Raw genomic sequence first — 23,573 nt, 5'->3', positions numbered from 1 at the left:
CGTGCTCAGAGAGCCTGGGAGACAGAGCCTCCAGAAATAATAATGATAGTGATGATGGTTACATATTTGCATAAGAGATTATCAGTTTATCAACAACCTGCCTTTCTACCCCTGTTCACTGCAGTCCCCAGAGGCTGGCACCAAAATCTCTGCTCAGTGAAGAAGGGAAGCTTCCCTCAGGGAAGTAAAGGGATGTCAGAGGTCAAGGTGAAGCAAGGCCAAGGTTTGACCCAGTCTTTTTGACCCTAGAAACCACATTCTCCATCTCTGCTATTATTACATGGAAAGGACCTTTAGGAGGAACATGCATTTAAATTGCCTCCTTTGCCCAGAGAGGGCAAGTGACTTACTCAAGGACACACAGCTAGTGCAAGCCAGAGCTGAGCATCTCTGTACAGGGGACTGGAGCTCACCCACCACTTCCTGTCCCTTAGCCCAGGGCTAATGAGCTTGTGTAAATAATCCCCTTGGGTGATTTCCTGCTGTGGGAGCCTTCCTCTTGGCCACCTAAGCAATCACCATTATCCTAGACAAGCCACGCATGGATTATGGAAACTTTATGCATAGCTGGCCTGAGCAAATGCTTTGGGGAAAACCACCCAACTGTCAGGAGATGGACCAGCAGAAGGATGAACCTACAAGATTATACAATAAAATGAAGAACAGGCGTCCTTCTCATTGGCATTAATTGGTTCAGCACATGACTTTGCAGATAGAAGCTGGGACTTGAATCCTGGCCCCTCTGGGTATCGGGAAACCTGGAGGCAAGATGGCCACCTGCCCCAGCCTCAGTTTCCTTATCTGTAAAGTGGGGATAATAACACTGAGAGATAATCTCATAGGGTTTGGTGTGAACTAAAATAACACACAACCTTGAGAAAAGCCATCCTTCAGAGTCTAACCGTGACTAGGGGTCAGGCACAGGGTCCATGCCCTCAAGGAGCCTTGTGTCTGGTGGGAGGAGCAAGAGAAGCTTGTAATTCAGCCCAACAGATGATGACAGCATTGACTGAGCACCAAGCTCAGGGCTGGGAGTAGGAAGAAGAATTAATAAGGCATGTCCCTTGGGATGGACAGGTGCACACTGCTATATTTAAAATGGATAACCAACAAGGACCTACTATATAGCACAGAGAACTCTGCTCAGCATTGTGTGGCAACCCGGAAGGGAGGAGAGTTTGGGGAGGAGGGATACTTGCATATGTATGGCTGAGTCCCTTTGCTGAGCACCTGAAACTATCACAATACTGTTAATTAATCAGCTATACCCCAATACAGAATAAAAAGTTTAAAAAAAAAGAACGTCCTGTCTTCAGGCTCTGGCAATGTAGAGCAGGGCTCTGCTAGGACAGGGTGCTGGTGGAGGTGGGAACTGATTCCACCTCATTGGTTGTGAGCTCATTCATGTCTTCAGGGAGGACACAGACCTGAAACTCAGGTCCTCAGAGGCGGCTATTCTTCTGCTCTCACCTCCCCACCAATGTTCCTTCCCTTTTCTCTTTCTCTCATCTTCCATCTTTTTCTTTCCCTGCCTACTGGCCTTTTCCCTCTTCACCAGACGTATTCGAGAAGAGTAGGCGACTGCTGAGGATGTGAAAGAGTCCCTGGTCTGGCAGTCCAAGCACATGGGACCAGAGTGAGATGCTGGGAGATGGAGGATCTGGGCTGAAGAAAACCCCTCCTGCCCCAGGAGTCTTTGCTTCTTGAGGTGTGAATAATGAACGTTTAAGTCCTCATCTCATTCTAAGGAAGAGAAAGCATGGATGGTTAGCTCTGCTTAGAGATGCTTCCCTGATGGTTCAGCAGTTAAAGAATCTTCCTGCAATACAGGAGACACAGGGGACACGGGTTCAATCCTGTGTGGGGAAGATCCCCTGGAGAAGGAAATAGCAACTACTCCAGTATTCTTGCCTGAAAAACCCCATGGCCAGGGGATCCTGGTGGGCTTCAGTCCAATGGGTCTCAAAGAGTTGGACATGACAGTGACGAAGCACAGCACAGAGATGAGGAACTAGAGGTTCAGAGAGGGTGACTGTGTCTCCCATGGTCACACAGCACCTCAGTATTGAAGAACTGGGGTAGGTCTGGACTCTGGTCTCCTGGTAGAAGGACTGTTGTATTGATGGGAGGCATTCACTCCTGCGTTCAAGTCCTGCCTTTGTCAGAGTGGGGGATCAATCCTGTACTCCACTCTTTGGAATACTAGTTCTAAAATGCTTGGAATAAAAGTTAATTTAAAATATACAACTATACTCCAATATAAATTAATAAAAAATAAATAAAATACTTGGAGTCCACAGAGGAGTGAATTACCAATCAATGGGGCCTGAGTTTGCCAACTTTCTACTTCCTCATGCAAGTTCATTTAAAGAAATCACTCACGTTCTCACCATCACCTGGAAAGGATATTTAGCACCAGAGAGGGAGGAAGGGCATAATTTTAGAATAAAAGGACAAAACCTTTAGGTGGAACACATTTAACTCAGTGCTGCTTTGCCTGTAGAGTCGTCATTTCATCAGGGACAAGGCTCACTGGTGGCTCAGATGGTAAAGAACCCTCCTTCAACACGGGAGACCCGGGTTTGACCCCTGACTCAGCAAGATCCCCTGGAGAAGGGAATGGCAACCCACTCCAGTATTTTCGCCTGGAGAATTCCATGGACAGAGGAGCCTGGCGGGCTACATTCCATGGGGTCGCAAACAGTCGGACACAACCGAGTGACTAACACTTTCAACGTAGGTGAAAACCGTGCCTGAGACCCATGGCAATTTGGAGAGTATCTGAACACTCTCTGGGGTCCCAAGAAACAGCACCATGACCTACACCCTTCCTGGGCTCTCCGAGGGGGGCCAGAGCGGCCTCAGAAGGGAGCACAAGTGTAATTAACGACATCTTTCCCAAGGTGGGTGGTGAGAAACCTGCTTAAACTGAGACCTCACTCCCCGTTAGATGAAAAGAAAACACCTACAAAAATAGGCTCTCAGCTGATGTCGCGGGTTAAGAGGCAATGAAAGTGTCACAGAGCTCCTGAGACTTGAAATCTCTCTCTACTCACCCCTCTGAAGCTGCCATCAGCACATCAGGCCAGGGACCACCGTTCTGTTGGGTTCCAGGGGCCACCTGGCCCATGCCCCTAAGTATGTGCCACCCAAAAAGAGACTCTATTTTCCTTGTGAATGAATGTGAATGAATCAGTCACCTTGCTGTAAACCCTGATGCACGTGTGTCAGGGACAGGCAGGTGGAAAAGATTCAAAGACATGATCCCCTGTATCCAGGAGCTTACCAGATACCCACCAGGGGAATGGCCGCCTGGGACACAGGAAATACCCAAACATCAACAAGGCATAATATGAGGGGCTGCACAGCCTTCTCAGAGAAGGCAATGGCACCCCACTCCAGTACTCTTGCCTGGAAAATCCCATGGGTAGAGGAGCCTGGTAGGCTTCAGTCCATGGGATCGCTAAAAGTTGAACACGACTGAGCGACTTCATTTTCACTTTTCATTTTCATGCATTGGAGAAGGAAATGGAAACCCACTCCAGTATTCTTGCCTGGAGAATCCCAGGGATGGCGGAGCCTGGTGGGCTGCCGTCTATGGAGTCGCACAGAGTTGGACACGACGGAAGTGACTTAGTAGCAGCAGCAGTAGCACAGCCTTCTGCAGTTTATGGAGTCCTCATGTGTATGGGAACCAAGGACCCTTATAACAGCCCCTGAGGTCAGTGTTAATCAGCCCATTTTGCAGGCCAGTAAACTGAGGGCCAGGGCTTCCCTGGTGGCTCAGTCAGTAAGAATCCACCTGCAATGCAGGAGACCCAGGTTCAATCCCTTTGTCCGGAAGATCCCATGGAGGAGGGCATGGCAACCCACTTCAGTATTCTTGCCTGGATAATCCCATGGACAGAGGAGCCTGGCGAGCTACAGTCCATGGTGTCGCAAGAGTCAGACACAACTTAGTGACTAAGCCATCACCAAACTGAGGGTCAGAAATTGTGCAGTCAAATGGCCCAGGCCATGGGCCTTGAAATTGGACATAATTGTCAGAGATGTTAAAACAAAAGTTTCAGCTGAGTTCAGATACTGGAGTGAGCTGTGCCACAGATGACCCGGTAGAACTTGTCAAAAAGCAGGTGGTCGTGAACCTCCTGGGTGACTTTGCCACCTTTGCCTATATGGCTGGGAATGGAGACTGAGAGTGGATTTTGGAGAGATTATTTAGAGTGATCTGAGTCTAAATACAGGAAGGGAAGTTTTTCTGTTCACCTTGAGACAAAAGGAAGGGGCTGGCTTTATGGACACTTGGAGAAATTGATATGCCGTCCTGCATTTTGGACCTCCTGTGATTCTGAGTTGAGGGAGAGGTTTTGGGGAGAGATACACAGGAGAGAGAACCACGCCCCCCCCCCCCCCCCCAGTGATGAGGGGGCACATCCAGAGACCTGGTAAAACACCTCTGCAGAGAAACCAGCTCAAACACTGCCAGCCTCAAAGGAGGGCGGTGGGTGCTTGCAAGAGCAGCAGCTAGTTCCCCTGTCCCTTCAAATCCTCCCTCTGTCATCTGGCCCTGGAGAAACTGCAGTCAACTAGCTGGGGGGAGGGGAAGCTGGTGGGAAAGCGAGTGGGGGGGTCCTCCAGGTCCTCTTCTCACCTGCCGTGTGCTGGGCTGAGAATCCTGGTGCGCTAAACCTCCTTGTGACCTAACAGATCAGACCCTCCAGTGACCAAATCGGGGCTGTTTGCCTCATGTGAGAGCAGCTAGAAGAGCACAGTGACCATCCCAGTTTCGATCTCACATAGTTGCTGTGAGTTTTAAAAGAAACAGTGCCTGCCTCGCACCCAGCACAGTGCCTGGCATGTAGGGGGCAACCAGTGCTTCTAGTCTCTGTTGCTGGTAACATCCGTATGAAGTAGGTACTATTACCATTTTGCCAATGAAGAAATTGAGCTCAGAGATGTTAAGTGATAATAATCACCGTCCAGTGAATTATTCTTTGTGAGCCTCAGTTTCTCCATCTGTAAAATGGGTCCCTAAAAATCCCTTTTGGTGCTCAAGCCCTGCTCCTGTGGAACCTGGGGTGAGGTGAACTGTCCTCTCCCTGCGGGCTTCTCTCCAGGACCTTCATGGGCAGGCAAAGACACAAATAACTCCGGAGAGAGGGCTTATTACCTGTTGTTTTAAACATAAGCAAGGTGACCTGCCCAGGGTCACATGGTCAAGATAAGGGATGGAGCTGGAATGTAAACCTAGGTCTTCTCACTCGACCTCCTGCTCTTTCCCAGTTCCCTGAGGCCCCTCCGATGTGGGGGCCACACTGTCGGGACACAGAGCTGCACAGAGAGCCCAAGGACACTGACTCCACTGGCTTCCGTCCCCAGAGCCAAGGTGCCCTGGTCCTACGCTGATTCATGGACCCACCACCTCTGACTGGGCCAACTCCACCTCTCAGCTGCCTGGACTTGTGAGTGTCTCTGAGCATCAACTTTACTCACGAGGCGCCAGAAGCAGTTTTGTTCATTCACAGTGACAGCAGCTGGGAAGGGGAGGTGTTACCAGCTGGAGGAGAGAGGCTCGTGATGAAAGGCAAAGAGCACATCTGGAAGGGGGGGCGCTGCACATCTGGGAGGGGGTAGATTTGCCGAGTGGCTGAGATCTCAGGCCCCAGGGGGAAGAATCCAGTCTACCCTTCTGCCTGCTCTATCAGCTGCAGGCCCTGGGGCAAGTTACCTAACCTCTTTGGGTCTCAGTTTCCCCATCTGTCAAGTGGGTGACTGTGATGTTGGTGGGAGGTGCTCGAGTCTTCCAAGGATGCCCCATCTACTCCCACCCCACCCCACACCGTGCGGCCTCCTGGCCCCACCTCTGTGTCGAACGGGTATAAATTGGTCCCTTCTCTCTAACTCTGAGCCTGTGGTGTCAGGCTGGCAGGAAGCTACTGGGCTTCTCCAATCCCAGCCCATTCAGGACGGGTCAGGCCTGCTCTGCTGTCCCAGAGATGATGCTGTCAGATGCACACACGTGTTGGAGGAGGGCAGGCCTCCCCCCACCCCTACTGCCTGGCCCCTCTGAAGGTTTCCACTATGCTCTGCTGCCTGCTCTGCATCAAGAGCCTGGAGGACAGCCCCTTCCCCTTGCTGGGCCTCTGTTTCCTCATCTGTAAAAGAGAGGCGAGATAATATTTGCCCCTAAGCCCCTTGCCAGCTCAGGATCTGCCAGGTCCTTCTCTTTCCTTGGAGAAGGGAGGGACAGGGTTGGGATCACCTTTCAGCCTGCCTGAGGGGAGGAGTGGGGGTTGGGGTAAGGAGGGAGAGGGTGGGGAAAGGAAGGGGAGGGTGGGGGAGAGTGGTGAAAGCTGAGAGGAGGATTCCGGTTCCCTGAGATGACGGTTGGGGGCCCAAGGTCTCTCGATACCCGAGTCTTCTCAGTGACTGGCTTTGAGGAGAGAAGACCCATGCCCTTTCTTTAGCCCAACACCTGGCCGTGGTCCTGAGCTGAGGGTCCCCATCAAAGGGAGGCCAGGAATTCAGAGGCCTGGGAGCTGTCCTGCCCACTTAGTGCCGGGTGGGGAAAGACCAGGGTCACCACCGTCTCTGCTCAGTGGTCTCCTTCTCTCTACTTGCCTGGCGTTTGGCATGCCACTGCCCCGGGTCCTCCGTCACACCTCATGTCTCCTGTCTCGTCCCAGGTTCCCTGTCTCGTCCCAAGTCCCTTGTCTCACCCCAGGTTCCCGGTCTCGTCCCAGGTCCCCTATCTTGCCCCAGGTCCCTGTCTCATCCCAGGTCCCCTGTCACACCCCAGGTCCCCTGTCTCGCCCCAGGTCCCCTGTCACACCCCAGGTCCCCTGTCTCGCCCCAGGTCCCCTGTCTCGTCCCAGGTCCCCTATCTTGCCCCAGGTCCCTGTCTCATCCCAGGTCCCCTGTCACACCCCACCTCCCCTGTCACACCTCAGGTCCCCCGACTCGCCCCAGGTCCCTGTCTCGTCCCAGGTCCCCTGTCACACCCCACCTCCCCTGTCTTGCCTCAGGTCCCCTGTCTCGTCCCAGGTCCCTGTCTCGTCCCAGGTCCCCTGTCACACCCCAGGTCCCCTGTCTCGTCCCAGGTCCCCTATCTTGCCCCAGGTCCCTGTCTCGTTCCAGGTCCCCTGTCTCACCCCACCTCCCCTGTCTCACACCTCCCGTGTCTCGCCCCAGGTCCCCGTCTCGCCCCAGGTCCCTGTCTCGCCCCAAGTCCCCAATTCGCCCCAGGTCCCCTGTCACACCCCATGTCCCCTGTCTTGCCCCAGGGACTGGCCTGGGCCTTGCTCCTAGAAGGGCAGGAGTACTCACCCGGCCGTCACCGCCGCCTTGCCCACTGCTGCCTGCTCCCCGCTGCCTCTGCTCTCCGGCTGCCCCTCCTGAGTTCACACATGTTTGTGTGAAAGCCTTGCTATTCGTGTGGGGCTTGGAAATCTTCTGCTGTGAGCTGCCGCCTCTGGGAAGTTCTCAAGTCCCTCCCGGCTCTGCAGCCTCACCCATCCGGCCTGACCACCCAGGGCCCCAGGAAGCTGCTGCTGGGAGCATGGGCTCCTGGGAGCAGGGCCCCTACGGGCATCGGCTCCTTCCCTCAATGTTCAGAGGGGAGACTAGGCCTGGAGGGGCCAGTGGCCTGCTGGGGTCCCACTGTGAGTGTCAGAGCCAGGACCTAGTCCACAGGGGTCCCCATCAGCCTCCACCCTCTTCCTGCTCAGGATGGGGGAAGACTGAGAGTTACCTGGAGGAGGCGGCCTGACTTCTTCCAGCTGAACTTGTCTGACGTTGGCGGAGAGGGGCCAGGTAGTCGGTCCCCCGCTTTCCCATGGCAGAGCACAGAATGTGTGATTGTAGGAGTGAATGTGAGCAGGTATGAGTACATGTGTGTGAGGGCATGGGCACAGGGAATTTGTGTGAGTGTACTTGAGCTTGTGAAAGCGTGTGTGTGTATGAGTGCATGCATGTGAACATGTGTAGGCATGCATAAGTGCCGGTGTGTGAGTGTGGGTATATGTGAGTGTCTGTGAGCATGTGACCATGTGTGCAGGTGTGACTGTGGTGTGTGAGTATGTGGGGGTGTGAACTTGTGTGAGGGTGTTTGAATGTGTTAGCATGTGTGACCGTGAGTGTGCATATCCACAGAGTGGTCGTGAGTGTGCATGTCCACAGAGTGGTATTCGAGTGGTTTGGGTGCAGAGAATTTGTGCACCAGTTTCTAGATTCAAGTTCTCATCAAAATAGCCCCTGTGACCTCTGGGCACAATCAGGGAGATGGTGTCGGGGTGGACTGGAAGGGCAGGGCCCTGGCCGGCTCTCAGCTTAGCCAGGGATAGGACAGTCTGATTGCAGAAATGGGCCTGGTTCTCTTTCCCTCTGTGTATCCACACCTCCTGCAGCTACAACAGGAGTCTAGTTCCCCAAACCCTTGGATCCAGGCTGCCTTGGGTGCAGCGTAAGTGGCCAGTGCCAGCGCTGACCTGAGGCCTCAGGAGGTGCCACCTGCTTCTGTTCTCTTCAGGAAACCAGCACCTGCCCTGCAGCATGTCCTGGCCAGCCTGCTGGAGGATGAGAGCCAAGCCAGCCCAGGAGCAGAGCCAAGCCAGCCCAGCTGTGCCCACAGAGGCCCCAGAGTGTGAGAGAGCACGGCCAAGGTCAGCAGGGCCATCAGCTGACCCTGAGCTGAACACAAACACATGGGTGAGCATAGATCAGAGCAGAAGTCCTGCCCAGACAACCCAGTGACTGGTGAGCAAAAATAAACGCTTATGGAGGAATGCCACAGAGGTTCCATGGTTGATTGTCTTGTGGTCCTTCTCTGGCGATAGGTGAATGAAGACGTCTGTTCTCCTGTGGCAGCCCCCTCATCTCTCACATTAGCAACTCCATAGGCCAGGGACCAAAGAAGCTGTGCTGATCCTTTAAGAACCAGGAGCAGCCAGAAAAATGGAAGCATCCAGACTCCAAGCCCAGCACTAAGCCTCACCCAGTCCTTTCCTACAGCTGGTGACCCGTTTTCCTTCATTATTTGGGCACTGCGTGCAGCCACCATCTCTAGCTGAGTGACTCCTTGTTTTTCCTTCTGGGAATGCTTGATTCTTTCCTGTCATTTACCATTTTCAGAACAATGGGAGTGCCCTAACTCCCTCCACAGGTGATAAAAGATATTTTTTTGTATCCCTATGAAGGTTCATGTTCCAACACATCACAGGCATTGTTGTTGTTATTACTATTTTTGCTATTGTTATTATTCTTGAAGTTCAAATTGTTCCTTTTTAAGGCAGTGGGATCCCCTTCAAACTGGCTTTGTGTCCTTCTGAGATGTCCCTTGTGGAACAGTTTCTGAGTCTCAGCTTCCTCATCTGTAAAACAGGCTTCAAATATCTACCTGTATTATTGTTGGGAGATGAAATATTTGTGTTTCGGGCAGCGGCGGCGGAAGAAAAAAAAAAAAAGAAATATTTGTGTTTCATGAAATACAGCTGCTGTATACATGTTACTGATGGTCCTGCCCCTTACCCTCCCAGCTCCCCCTCCCACCCTTTGACTTTTCATATTAGAATGACCTCTGGAACCACACCATAAGGGCTACACAGTGGTCACAGGGCCTTCTGATGATCAGTGACACAAATGTGTCATCCAGGGCTTGTGGCTGGGACACTTCAGGCCATCAGGTATGATGGGATGGGAGTTTCCCACTCTTCACTCTTTTTTTTTTTGCTCCCTCTTCCTTACTGCTAGTAGAAAAAGAGATGCTTGAGCAGAATCACTTATTGCAGTTATGCTAGGAGCAGTTGTCACATTAGCAAGATAGAGGTTGGTTGGTCCCTTGTTGACATATCAATTGGAAGTAACTCTGGAGTAAGGAGCCACTGCCACCTTCCATCATTTTTAAAAGCTTAACTAATTAAATGTTTTATGTATTGATATGGCCGTGCTGGGTCTTTGTCACAGCATGCAGGATCTTTTCATTGCAGCATCCCGGGTCTTTTAGCTGCGGCATATGGGATCCTGACTAAGGGTTGAACCTGGGCCCCGTGTATCAGGAGCTCAGAGTCTTAGCCATTGGACCCTCAGGGATGTCCCACTTTGGGGTCTGCTGTCAGGCTGGAGTCAGGACTCTGGAGGGGGAAGTGAGATGAGGGGACTCCCCAGCAGCTGACTCTCCATGGGCTGAAAGCACGTGCCAGGACACTACTAGTCCATAGGGCACTTTGTGCAAATGGGGAAGGTACCTCTTCATTAAGATAAGGTGTTTTAAGTTAGTGTGTATATACCACTGAGCCACCTGACTAGCTCTCTTTCTCGGGTACGGGTGAGTCACGTTTCCAGAGCCCCAGACAGTAGCACGTGGGTCCATACACTCTTCTACTCATTCACCCATGAGTGCTGAGGCGTCTACACTTCAGCTGCAGCGTCCACACTCTCCACTGCTCCCCTTGCTCCTTGGGGCAACTGTGTCAGAGTCAGAGCTTTGGGGAAGGGACCAAAGTTGGACCTCCAAGAGTTCCGTGACTGAGGCACCAATTTAGAACAGCAGACCCGGAATCAATCCCTGGGTCGGGAAGATCCCCTGGAGAAGAAATAGCAACCCACTGCAATATTCCTGCCTGGAGAATCCCATGGACAGAGGAGCCTGGTGGGCTACAGTCCATGGGGTCACAGAGTCGGACACGACTGAGTGGCTAACACTGAACAGTGCACCTCCACCAGGAGCGACAGTAAAAGTGCACCCTGCACTTCACCAAGGTTAAAGGATGCCGTGTCCCAGGAAATGATTTATGAATTAAAAACAAAGACATCAATAAATGAAAGTGAGGAGTAAAGAAGGGAGAAGGTGACTGTTCATTCCGGACCAGCAACAGTGCTGGGCATGGGCTTCTGTAAGTTTCCGGGAGAAGGAAAGCGTCAACTGAAATGGCTCCTCCTCGTCACTGAAACAGACTGTCTGTTTCTGGGCAAAATCAGCTACATCTTCCTAGGAGGGTACAGGGGGCACCATCGCTGCAGCATTGGTGGGGGAGGTGGGGTTGGCAGAGCTGGTGATAACGTTGACATGGCCAGTGGTACTGTAAGTAGCGTTGAAGGGGCCGGTGGGAGTGTTGGCTGGGTTGGCAATGACTATGGTTGGAACCTCTGTCCTGTTCTGAAAGACAAAAGGATATGAGGCCATCAACTTCCCCTGTGGTCAGTTGCAAAAATGGCCACAAATTCTTCCCCTTCCTGTTGCCATGCCCTTGGGTAGACCTTCCCTCACTGATGCTGGTCTTAGTCATGGAACTTCCCTGGTCAATGGACCAACAGAGAAAATGTGAGAGAAATGTTTGCAAATCCAGGCTTGCTCTCTCGCTGCCCTTTTAAACGCTGAGGCTGCCATGTAAAGAAGACTGGGTGGCCCACTGGGTGATGAGAGAAAAGTAGGCCAGTTGGCGTGTCAACTGGCAGACATTCGATTGAGAGTATTTGAGACAATACAGTTAGCAGGCAACTCACCAACCGACTGTAGACTCACGGCGAGTCCAGCAGAGGTCAGCTGAGCTGGCCCAAACCAGAAGAACTACCCAGCAGACCCAGAGAATCATCAACTACAGAAGCAGCTATGTTTAAGGGGCTAAGTCTGGGGATTGTTTGATATGTAGCAAAAGCTAATGTACAGAGAAATCGGTAGCTAGAAGCAGGATAACAAAATCTAACATGTGCCTTGGATTTGGGACTGGATGGCCAGTGAGGCTGGAGAAGTAGCCAGGAAACTGGCATAACAGGCTAGATGTATAATTACCCACGGTATGTAGTGGTGAAGGACTGTCGCATTTTGGAAGACAGAAAATGCACCTAAAAACTTTTGCCTCTTGCTACGGAGACCAGGGTTTCCTGCACTGCAGGCAGATTCTTTACCATCTGAGCCACTAGGGAAGCCCTGATAAAGAAGATCACCAGGCATTATATGGGAATGTCAGTTGCTTGCTCCTAGCTGCATATGGTAAAGTACCATAAGGAAGAGATCATATAAAGAATGATTCATTTCACAAGTAATATTTAGAGGGGAAAAAAAGAGGGCCTGGGACCTGAAAAATTAGAAAATAAAATTGTCTCTTATTTCCAGGTTCCTCACAGATAAATGACATTTGAAGTAAAAGTAGGCCTGAGAACAAAGATCAAACCAAGATGTTTCTATACAACTCTTTGTTAAGATCTATAAAAGGTTTAAGGCAGTGACTAGCAGACCCTTTCAGCTAGACAAAGAAGCTTCTAAGAATTTTAAGGGCGTGGTCCCACAGAAACTTAATCCCAAAATAGATACTCTAAAAGAGAGAGGAATGTCTGGAACATAATCTCAGGTGTGATTTTTGTCAAACAGTAAGAACCATAATCTGATCAAACATTCTCACTGTTTTAAAGGAAACTGTGTCAGCAAACAGACCATCGTCTTGGATTAACTTGGAGCTGCTCAAACTGCAAAAGGGCCTTTGGGTCCTACTTTCTTCATACAGGAGGCAATCTGAGAGAGCTATTCTTCTTCCTCAAGATGAAAAAGGTGGACCATTTCATATGGAAAATGGGTCACTTCTTATGGAAAAGAAAAAATGTTTTCAAGCGTGGAGCCAAGAGTTCAGAGGATGGAGTCAAGGTTGCAGAGAGCCTAGATGGAAGCACTAGAGAACCGTGATCTGGGCAGACTCTTCCGGGGAGTAGAATTGGCCTTGGCCTCTCATCAAGGCACACTCCCCGGCCCTGGGATGGGCTAATAGCCAGCTGGCCCTAGGATGTCAGGATTGTTACGGAGCCTTGACTGCCCTGTCTTCCTCTTATCAAACAGGAGGGCACATTGAATCCCTGAATCTGGGGTTGGCCAGGTGACTTACTTTGGCCAAAGAGACATTAAAGAATGTGATATGGGCAGGGACTTAAAAGTCTGTGCCTATGGGGCTGGCTGTGTCTCACTGCTCTCGGAATCCAGCTACCCTAAGAAGCTCAGGCTAACCTCCTGGAGGAAGTGATAACACTTGGAGCAGAGATGGACTTATTTGTACGTTGGAATCTTAACCCTCAATCTGATGGTATCCAAAGGTGGGGCCTTTGGGAGGTAATTAGGTCATGAGGGGGCTTCCCAGGTGGCACTGGTGGTAAAGAACCCACCGGCCAATGCAGGAGACACAGGAGACGTGGATTCAATCCCTGGGTCTGGAAGATCCCCTGGAGGAGGGCATGGCAACCCACTCCAGTTTTCTTGCCTGGAGAATCCCATGGACAGAGGAGCTTGGTAAGCTACTATCCATGGGGTTGCAAAGAGTCAGACACAACTGAAGCGACTTAGCACGCTCGCAGGTCATGAGAGGGGAGCGGTCATGAACGGGTTTAGTGCCCTTAGAGAGAGAGATGCCAGAGAGCTCTCCCTATCTTTCTGTAAAATAGGGAAGCTATAATAAGAAGACAGCCATCCGAAAGCTAGGAAGAGAATTCTCACCACAACCTGACCATCCAGGCACCCCGATCTGAGACTCCTAGACTGTGAGAAATAATTATAAGCCATGCAGCCTGTGGTATATTTGTTATAACATTCTGAACCAACTAAGATGTCCTCTCAGGCCCCACTTCTCCCAATGTCCAGTCACCTCTGCTACCTCCAGAACACTCTCTAATTCCTGGAGCAGGGCCCAACACTCACCACAAACTGGTTCCAACATGTAGCCTGGCACCCAAAATGCGAGACCACACAAGTGAGGCAGAACTCCAGCAGGACGAAGGGGAGGAGACCACCGGAAACTGTCTTCACGTCAATCTAGGGGCAGAGAGCAATGGGAAGGGTTTTGTCACAGAGGTGACTGTCCTGTGACCATCCATGCCTGTAGGGCTCATCTTAGGCAAGCACCACATGCCTCAGCTGGAGAGCCCCAGACCCTCTGGCACGTGCTCCATGAGCAGTTGCTATGGGTGCCCCTCTCACACGCCCCCATGGTACGTTTGAGGGCACGACAGCCAGACTTCCAACTACTGGCACCTGCGTTTCTTTGCCTTGGGGCTTTCTCTGGTCCTTGGGGTCCACTTTGCTCTTCATACAACAAGTCTAAAATTCCGGGAGGATTTCAGATCAGTGGTCTATCAATGACTGACAGGGGCTAGTGGATAAATACCCTCGATTCTCACCCCTGGGCTAGGAGGGTGTGACTGAAGCATGTGTCTGCACTGCTTTCCCAGGTGAGTTTTCAGTGTTGGATGAAGTCACCTGGGGGAAGTCCTCTGACAGCTGGACCCAGGCAATCAGAGGTCTTCACCCCTCCCCTTGGAATGCACTTCTGCAGTGGGAGTCATTTTTGAGGATGCAGCCTTGAGAGTAGGTGGTGTTAAGACCATCTGGACTGGATGCAATTGCATTTGTAGGATTCTGATGGGCAGTGCAGAGGTCAACTCATCTTGCAGCGGCCCAAGACAAGCCTCATACATCAGTTCCTTGTCTTATTAGACGTGCCACCTGCCAGTCTGGCATGGCTGCCTCTTTGGTCAGTCTCCCCCTGCCCTCCAGGGGTGGGGACTGGTTTAGGAACCAACACTCAGGGTAAGTGGCTTGATTACATCATATCTTTACTGGTCCCTTCTCTTCCCCACCCCATTTCTCATCACCCTGCTGGCATCTGCTTCCTCCCCCAAATAAGCTGCTTGTCTCAAAGTCAGTTCTGGGACTTCCCTGGTGGTCCAGTGGTAAAGAATCTGCCTGCCAATGCAGGGGACATGGGTTTGATCCCAGGTCTGGGAAGATTCCACAGGCTTCGGGGTAACTAAGCCCGTGTGCCACAACTACCGAGCTTGCCCTCTAGAGCCCACGTGCCACAACTATCAAAGCCCTTGAGCCCTAGAACCTGTGCTCTGCAGCAAGAGAAGTCACTGCGATGAGCAGTCCACGCTCTGCAACTAGAGAGTAGCCCCTGCTGACTGCAATTAGAGAAAACCTGCACAGAGCAATGAGACCCAGTGCAGCCACAAAAAAAAAGTCAGCTATGGGAGGAACCCAAAGTGAGACCCACCTCACAAGAACCCTGGCACATGTGTGGCATTTGATGCCCCCAGGAGTAGTTTTCAATCAGTGATGGTGGGAATTGGTGGGCGAGTACCGCAGGCCCCTACCCAGGACAGGATGTAACTCTGAGGCAGTGTCCTCTCTGTCTGCTAGAGTCCCAGCAGGATTAAGCTCCGGCAGTGACTTGCTTGGTGACACCCTTTATCTGTGCCTTCCTTTCCTTGTTCATCTTATTCTCTCCCCTACCAGTATTTCCTAAGGGAACTTCTGAAATAAATGACTTGCTCCTGAATCCCGGATCCAGCATCTGCTTCTGGGGGCCCCAGATAAGAGGAGAACCTGGGGACAGCACCTTCTGTTCTTGCCACCAGCTGTCCCTCCCTCAACAGCTTCCTGGGGGCAGGTGGCCTTGAGGTCTGACTGTGGCTACTGCCCCACCTGCCTGCCTTGGCGTTTGCTGCCTCCAAGCAGGAACAGAACAGGTATAAGGAGGGGCCACCTGGCTCCAGCTATCTGAATCTCAGATAAAATGGGATCTATCTCACCTGCCTCAGAAGTCAGGGGTTTTGGTGAGGGTTACGCATTTTAGGATGCTTTCGAACTGTGGTGCTGGAGAAGACTCTTGAGGGTCCCTTGGGTAGCAAGGAGATCAAACCCGTTAATCCTAAAGGAAGTCAACCCTGAATATTCATTGGAAGGACTGATGCTGAAGCTGAAGCTCCAATACTTTAGCCACCTGATGCAAAGAGCTGACTCACTGGAGAAGACCATGATCCTGCGAAGGACTGAGGACAGGAGGAGAAGGGGATGACAGAGGGTGAGCTGGTTGGATGGCATCACCAACTCAATGGACGTGAGTTTGAACAAGCTCCAAGAGATAGTGAAGGATGGGAAAGCCTGGCGTGCTGCAGTCCATGGGGTTGCAAAGAGTAGGACATGTCTGAGCGACTGAACAACAACAAATAACACATTTTAGGACTAGGGCTGTCATACGAGGGTGGAATTTGGCTGTGATTCCTTCCTGCTTTGGAACAACCTCATAAACAAGCCTCCCCGATCTTTCGGAAGCCTGGGATGCTCGTAGCCTGGATCCTCACCGCCGGGTTACGGATCAGATCCACAAGAAGAAGCAAGACCCCAGCCAGGGAAACGATAGCGCTGACCACGTTCATGCCGACGCTGCCATGCACCTGGAAGAGGCAGGGGGAGAGGCACCGGTGAGTCGAGTCTGAAGCCGGGCTTGTGGGGACTCCTCAGGGAGCAGGAGGAAAGGGGAGCCTGGGCAGGAAAGAGGTGGGTTGTGGAGAAACCAGCTTATCCTAAACTCACTGAGGTGAGATTATTCTTTATTCAATAGGCAGAGTCCACCTGGGCCAGGGGCTGTAGCTGTATTTGTTTGGGGAAATACCTCCAAAAGTAGCTGCCAGTGCAGGAAATGACATTCAAAAGCCAGATTGGGAGGAGAGGTGGCAAGGATGCGGAGCTGCTCTGTGGAAGAAATGAGCAGGGATGGGGGTGATGGTGGCAGGGGGCATGAATTGGGATTAGAGGATTGCCTTGAGAGAAGGGAGAGGAACGTTTCAGTCCTGCTGGAGGGAGCTGGAGTCTGGGCTGGCAGGATTGGCTAGGGAGGGTTTTCAGAACCAGAAAGTCTAGTACTCCATTTTAAGGGATCTTCTGCCCAGTGTCGGGATGCTGAAATCCTCCAATCACTCACAATGTCCCCTGCTCAACTGCCTCCCCTGGAAGGTGGCTCATGGGGATGGAGATGGGGAGGGAAGGACTGTGTCCACCTGTGGGCGGAGGCTGGGAAGGCTGGCAAGCAGAGTAGAGATGGAAGTAGACACTTCATCTGGAAGTCAATCATCAGAACCAGGGGGGACTGGGAGCCCCCCAGGAATTGGTAGGCATCTTGGAGAGGTCATTGGATTTCCCAGAAGATGTAGGACAAGAGTTCGATCCACTTTTGTTCGTCGATTAAGGAGCACTGTGAGCTCGGCTGAAGTTGGGGGGCCTGGGAAAGGGGCTCTTATCCTGTTGAAGGGGATGGAGTAAGGCAGACTGAGGGGCAGCAGACATTTGCCTTGCAGAGAAAGGACTGGTCACTGGAAACCCTCCACGGGACAACCCAGCCCCCTAGCTAACCCACGGCTTTCCCATTGAAAAGGCAGAAGAGACAAGAAGCCCTTTGGAGAACATGGAGAGGGGCAGGAAGGACCTGGAGCCAGGGATGAGAGGAGGGCCCTTAGAAGCTCTACATTTATCCCTAAGCTTCTTAAAGGCCTCAACAAAAATGAAACATTCATAGGTGTATCTCTGGCTGTCGAGACAAAGGATGACATTCTGACGGTGCAAGGGAATTCTGGGTCCTGTGTCCTATGGTTTGAACTCTGAACTGTTCAAGGCACACACTCCCCTCATTTTTATAGGTCTAGCCAAAGGGGAGGGCAGGAGGTGCCTTACAGAGGTGGCTGAAATGTGCACACATTTCCACTTGGTCTCTACCTGACCTTCTGTTTAATTCAGAGCACCCCAAGGTCATGGTGCTGTGACTACTTGGCCATTTGCCAAAATGCCAAGTGTTTGAGTAATTAAATGCAATAGGTGAAGGCACAGTGGTGGGATCAGAGGGCTCTGGGTTTAAACCCCAGCTTGGCCACATTCCTGCTGTGTGATCTTAAGTCCAGTCACCCGACCTTTCTGTGACTCGGTTTCCTCTTCTACAGAATGAGGATCACAGAACTTTGTAGGCATGTGGGGACTGAATGAAGTAAGGTATGTAAGAGCGCTGAACCCTGGGGCCAGGACCAGGCCACTCTGGGAGGCTACTTGGAGGCCCCTGGAGAGTCACATTCTAACATTCTAACATTGAAGGATGATGAAAGATGGAATTACAACTCACCATGCAAGAACTGCGGTCCTTTTCAGCCTCCACTGAGAGCGATCCAGAGATGATAAACTACGCAGACAGAAAGGAGTAAGAGCAGTTGTACAGTGTGTTGAAAAGACCACAGTCCATTCAGAGGTGTAGCTCTGAGTCTTCAAGGCCTACATGCCTTGTTTCTTAAGATGGGCATGTCTGTTTACCTCAACATTTTCACCATCCCAGTGGTTAGATGCCACAATTCCCGAACTCCTCTGTGTCTAGGTTAAAATCTTTTCCCCTAAAAGCCTAAATTTTGTTTCAGGATACTAGACATCTTATTTCTGTGCCTGGTCCCCATTGGGCCCACTGCCTGGGCACAGGCATCGCCCAAACTCATGGATCATCTGGCCTCCCGCCACTCTATTCTCGACTGTGATCTTGGAAAAGCAGGGACAGGGTAGTAGGGTGAGCAGAGCCTTGGGGCTGGGAGACGGGAGACCTAGGCTTCTGCTCCACTCTTGCTCCTAACTCACCTTGCTGTGACCCTAGGCAAGTTGCTGCTCCAGCCTGGGGGTCCTAACTGGCCCTAGATGCTGCGAGGCAGGTGATGGATGTGTGAACCCAGAGGCAGGAAGAATTTGGTCCAGTTATGAGAGCCCTGAATTGAGGGGGCCTGGGCTCCATCAGGACTTTCTTCCAACCCTTCCTGGCTGTGAGCCTGTAGTCATCTTGCCTAATCTCTCTGAACCCCAGTCTTCTCATCTGGCAAATGGACGTGAACAAACAAACCCTGCTCTTTCTATCTACAAGAGGGTCATGTGATTCTGTAGTTGTTTGGTTGCTAAGTAGTGTCTGATTCTTTGCGACCTCATAGACTGCAGCGTGGCTCCCCTGTCCTTCACTCTCTCCTGGAGTTTGCTCAAGTTCCATATCCATTGAGTCAATGATGCTGTCTAACCATCTCATCCTCTGCTGCCCCTTCTCCATTTGCCTTCAATCTTTCCCAGCAACAGGGCATGGGAGAATAAGGGTGGGGTTATACATGATTTACATATTTACATTTACACCAAATGACAACCCCGAGAGGGTGGAATAATTAAAGCACGTGATTGGCTTGTGAATAGCTGAAAGTTCCTTAGAGGCAGGGGGCGAGTTGCTGGAGCACGGGGTCCGGGCCGGGTCCTTAATCCTGTCCTGCACCTACAGTCTTAGGTGGCTGGCTCTGGGCTCCCAGAGCCCTATTATTGGGAGTGCATTCCAGGCTCTTTCTTCTTTCACTCCCCCATCCCGGTCTGGTAACTCAGAACCCAGAAGGAAGCCACAGGGCCTTGTACTCACGAATATTCCTCCCCAGACCAGGTACCCTGATATTGCGGAATAAGAATATTGACGATACAGTGAAGGATTGATGGCAGTGAAGATGTGAGTCAGGCCGATGAGAATCTGGATGGCCTGCAGGGAGGACAAGGCATCGTGAGAAAGAGCAGAGCTGGGGGCCTGTGGGACTGTAGCTCCCTCGGTAGCCCAGACTGTATCCCAGAATCCCTGAGCATGACTGCTCTTAGGGCATAAATCTCTTGGGGTGGAGTCATGTCAAGGTATTGTTTTGAAGCTCCACAGATGATGCCAACGTACACTCAGAATTGAGAGCCATGGACATAAACGGAAGATGGAGGGGTGGGGGATAGAACAGATCAGGATGGCTTTCCCTCTGGACTCTGCACCTGCAGGCTTGCAGAGAAGATGCCTGGGCGGGGGCTTTGGCAGCATACCAGACAGGCTTGAATCCTGGCTCTGGCGTGGCCTCAGGCAAGCACCCTCCCTATGTCTCTCCCTAAGACTGGGATGACCGTATCTGGCTTGCGGGGTTGCTGTAGACGGGGGTCCTCAACATCCAGAATCTAATGCCTAATGATCTGAGGTGGAGCTGATGTAACAATAACAGAAATCAAGAGTACAATAAACATAATGCTCTTGAAATATAATGCTCATCCTGAAACCATTCCCCCCACCCTGCTGCTGCTGCTGCTGCTGCTGCTAAGTCGCTTCAGTCGTGTCCGACTCTGTGGGACCCCATAGACGGCAGCCCACCAGGTTCCTCTGTCCATGGGATTTTCCAGGCAAGAGTACTGGAGTGGGCTGCCATTGCTTTCTACATTCCCCCTACCCCGCCTGCGGAAAAACTGTCTTTCAGGAAACCGGTCCCTGGTGCCAAAAAAGGTTAGGAACCACTGGTTGCAGAGATTAGAAAGAGGGCCCTATGGAGACTTCCCTGGCAATACAGTGGTTAAGACTCTGCCTTCCAATGCAGGGGGCACGGGTTCAATCCCTGGTTAGGGAACTAAGATCCCATGGGTCACAAGGCATGGCCACATTTTGTTCTTTTTTCTTTTAAGTGCCCATAAAGCTTATAGATAGGTCCTGCCACTTGGGAGGTGTTTGCAAGCCCTCCACCCACACCTTTCCTAGGCCCCACCCCTGTGTATTCCCTGCTGTGGGATCCTCAGTGCCTGCAAGCCTGTGCTGTTCCTCCTTCCCACCTGCTTTTCTTCCACTTCTGTCTGAAAGGTATTGGCTTCACCCTCATCCTACTGAAATCCCATCTTTCTTTCAACGACCAAATACATCCTTTTACTGACAGCCCCACATTCAGGACAAAATACCTCCTGTTTGGGGATCCTGCAGCACTTGCTATACCTGAAAATTTAAGGTGACATTTGACTTCTTCAGGCCTCAGGTTGCTCAGGAGTCAAGTGATCAGTGTTGAACAGATGTGTCAGCTCTCATGCTCAATGAGTCTAGAGCTTAGTGTACAGATCTGGGTTTCATGTCCACTGCTTCATCAAATAACATGCTTGATCTCATCTGTGTGCCCACTTTATCTTAAGATAAAGGCATAGCTTCTCCCAAATGAACTGTAGTTCACTAAAGGGAGTCCATGTTTTTGACCTTTCTCTATGTTTGATCAGGTTCCCTGGCATTTGCTCTAACTTAAAATAATTCTTTTGAAAGACTTTAAAGTAATTGGAACCCAAAGTTAACAAGCATTTGTCCAGTATTAATAAGGAAAATAATCATAACATGAACTTATAACTACTATGAAATATCATATAATATCTTCACCTATTGAAGGTTTTCCACACACATTTATAATCTCATTTCCTGCCTGTGACCAGTATTTCTATTCCTAATACTGTTGTTCAAAGAAAACTTCCCATACTGAGGTTTGGGGAAGTCATTCTGGTTTATACACATTATGCTAACTAAAACAGCCTGTTTGTGGCCTATCAAACCTCCACTGTACATTTGCTTTAATTATTAAAGAAAAGGGCATATTGACCAGAAGTAAAGAATGTCTACGTTAAATAAATGTTAGGAATTTCTCTGCTGGTCCAGAGCTTACGGCTTTACGCTTTCCTTGATGAGAGTGAGTTCAATCCCTGGTCAAGGACTAAGACCCTGAGAGCTATGCACCTTGATCCCCCTAAAAAAATTCACCCGGGAAATTTGGGGACTTCTGTGGTGGTCTAGTAGCTAAGACTCTGTGCTCCCAATGCAAGGAGCCATCTGATCCCTTGTCAGGGAACTAGATACCACATGCCACAACTAAAAAAAAGATCTAACAAGCTGCAACTGAGACCTGGCACAGTCCAAAAAAAAAGACAGAGATGAAATGCCTCCCTTCCTGGGATGCCAACGCTGGGGCTCCTTCAGTGATAAGCCTCCCTTCCCAGGTGCATTGGCTCAGATGGTAAAGAATCTGCCTGCCAATGCAGGACATGTGGGTTAGATCCCTGGGTCCAGAAGATCTGCTAGAGAAAGGAATGGCAACCCATGCCAGTATTCTTGCCTGGAGATTCCATGGACAGAGGAGCCTGGCAGGCTACAGTCCATAAGGTTGTAAAGAGTCAGACACGACTGAGAAGCTAACACTTACCCCCAGGTGCGAAGGCCACACTGACTCCCTGTGTACATGTTGATCTGTTTTTTTGTTTTTTGAAACCTTAAAGAATTGTACACTAGATCCAATGAGATATAAAACTGTGCTAGCCACCCTACTTCTCCAGAGCAGTTTCTCAGAGTTATCTGAGAGGCTGTCTTCTGGGCTACACACTTCAGTTTGGCTCAAATAAAACCTGTTTCTATTCCTATTATAGATTGCTTATTTTTACTGGCAGTGTTTTATAGAAGTTAATCCAAGATTTGATTTGGATAAGTTTTGGAGGCAAACAATCCCCTGCTCTTGGCACAGTACACTGGGTTGTCTGTCCCTGAAGGATCGACAGACAGAGGTAGGCTGGGGTGTGTGTGAGCCTGTCCTATTCTGCCCCCAGCAGGTGGTTGGGTCCTCTCAGGAGAGCTGGCCAGTTTGTACTCTTCAAGCACCAGGACAATTTATGCATGTCCTGTGGCAATTACCAGAAGGTACTGTAGTTACAACAGCCCCTCTGAGGTCATCAAGGATGGTTTCTGGATGAAAATAAGGGAGAGACTGGCCTCTGTGGGGTCGTCCTGACCCAACCTCCAGAAGCTGCCACCTACCTTCGTGTCCTCTGCCCTCTAAATCCATTCCCTTCCTTATCCAAGTGCACTCACTACAGCCGGGCTCATGAAGGGACCCAAACTGGAGAGAAATAGAGATCACACTCACCCCTAGTGTCCTGACCTCGTCCTTTATGAATTTCTTGGGATCGAACGTAAAAGATGATCCAAATGGCATGTTCCATTGGAACTGGTTGGAGGTATACATCGGCCCAGGGGCACATGTGGGGGGATTCTGAGGGCCTCCAGGCTGGGTTTGGAGGTCTGTGGTTCCCAGTGAGTACTGGATCTCCCCAGGTGGGGTCTGCAAACTGGCCACTGCTGTCGGATGCTGAAGCGCAGTGGGCGGACCCTGTGTGGCATTCACTTCCGCTGGATTCTGGATCACCACGCGTGGCGTCTGTAAGTTCGCTCTTCCTGCATCACTCTCGGTCACTCTGGATGTTAAGTAAGTGGCCATGCCCACAGGCTGCCCCTTGCTCCCAGGAGCCACAGGATTCCTGGCTTGGATCATGTACACATTACCTGGTGCCGTAACACCAGGCACAGTGTTGGCTCCAACTCCCTGCTCCATCATGATGCTCAAGTGCTGCAAAACAGGTAAGAAGGTGCATTTTCCCTCCTCTGAGAAAATTAATATGTGCTGCATCTGACCCCATCCTTATCTTTAGCTTCTTCATTAAAATAAAAATCACCAAAAATAAAAACATCGAAATCATCTAGCATGATATTATACAGAATGATCTTCTTCCCTTCCTTGTAGTCTGTGTTCTTTGGGACATGTTGGTTTTTGGTTTTTGTTTTTTGGGGGGTTTGGATTTGCAAGACTAGGTTACCTGGGGCCCCTTATCCCTGTAGACTATTGTTTTCAGCTGAGGCAGTGGCTTTGTTTACAATCCTGAGGTCAATGTTTCAATCTGCCTGCCTTAAGTATCTGAGAGATTGGATGTGACCTCGCCATCCTCTCCCCTGCCCTGGCCACAGCTGACAGCCTAGGGGTGGACAAGGGACCCCAGCTGGGCCTAGAACTTTCCAATCTTGGGAATGTGGAATTGGACCCAAGAACCATTTCAGATTGAGGGGGTTATGCAGAGCTGGAGAGTGTCACAATTGTGTCATGTGTAGGGTAGTAGAGAAAATCAGTTA

At 50.8% G+C, this 23,573-nt stretch overlaps 1 protein-coding gene across 1 annotated transcript; it reads right to left on the bottom strand.

Annotated features, from left to right (window-relative positions):
* Window positions 1-10,821: 10,821 nt before the first annotated feature.
* MS4A18 (membrane spanning 4-domains A18) lies at window positions 10,822-23,195 on the bottom strand. Its single transcript, XM_019954544.2, has 6 exons — window positions 22,537-23,195; window positions 19,224-19,337; window positions 17,922-17,978; window positions 16,117-16,209; window positions 13,673-13,786; window positions 10,822-11,152 (listed from the first exon to the last, which is right to left on the bottom strand). The coding sequence occupies exons 1-6, from the start codon at window positions 23,074-23,076 to the stop codon at window positions 10,985-10,987; spliced, it is 1,086 nt and encodes a 361-aa protein (XP_019810103.2). The 5' UTR covers window positions 23,077-23,195; the 3' UTR covers window positions 10,822-10,984.
* Window positions 23,196-23,573: the final 378 nt, after the last annotated feature.

This window comes from Bos indicus, chromosome 29 (assembly GCF_029378745.1).
Source record: "Bos indicus isolate NIAB-ARS_2022 breed Sahiwal x Tharparkar chromosome 29, NIAB-ARS_B.indTharparkar_mat_pri_1.0, whole genome shotgun sequence".
Classification (NCBI taxonomy): domain Eukaryota; kingdom Metazoa; phylum Chordata; class Mammalia; order Artiodactyla; family Bovidae; genus Bos; species Bos indicus.
Note: the sequence above shows the minus strand (reverse complement) of the source record. Positions and strands in the feature narration are given on the sequence as shown.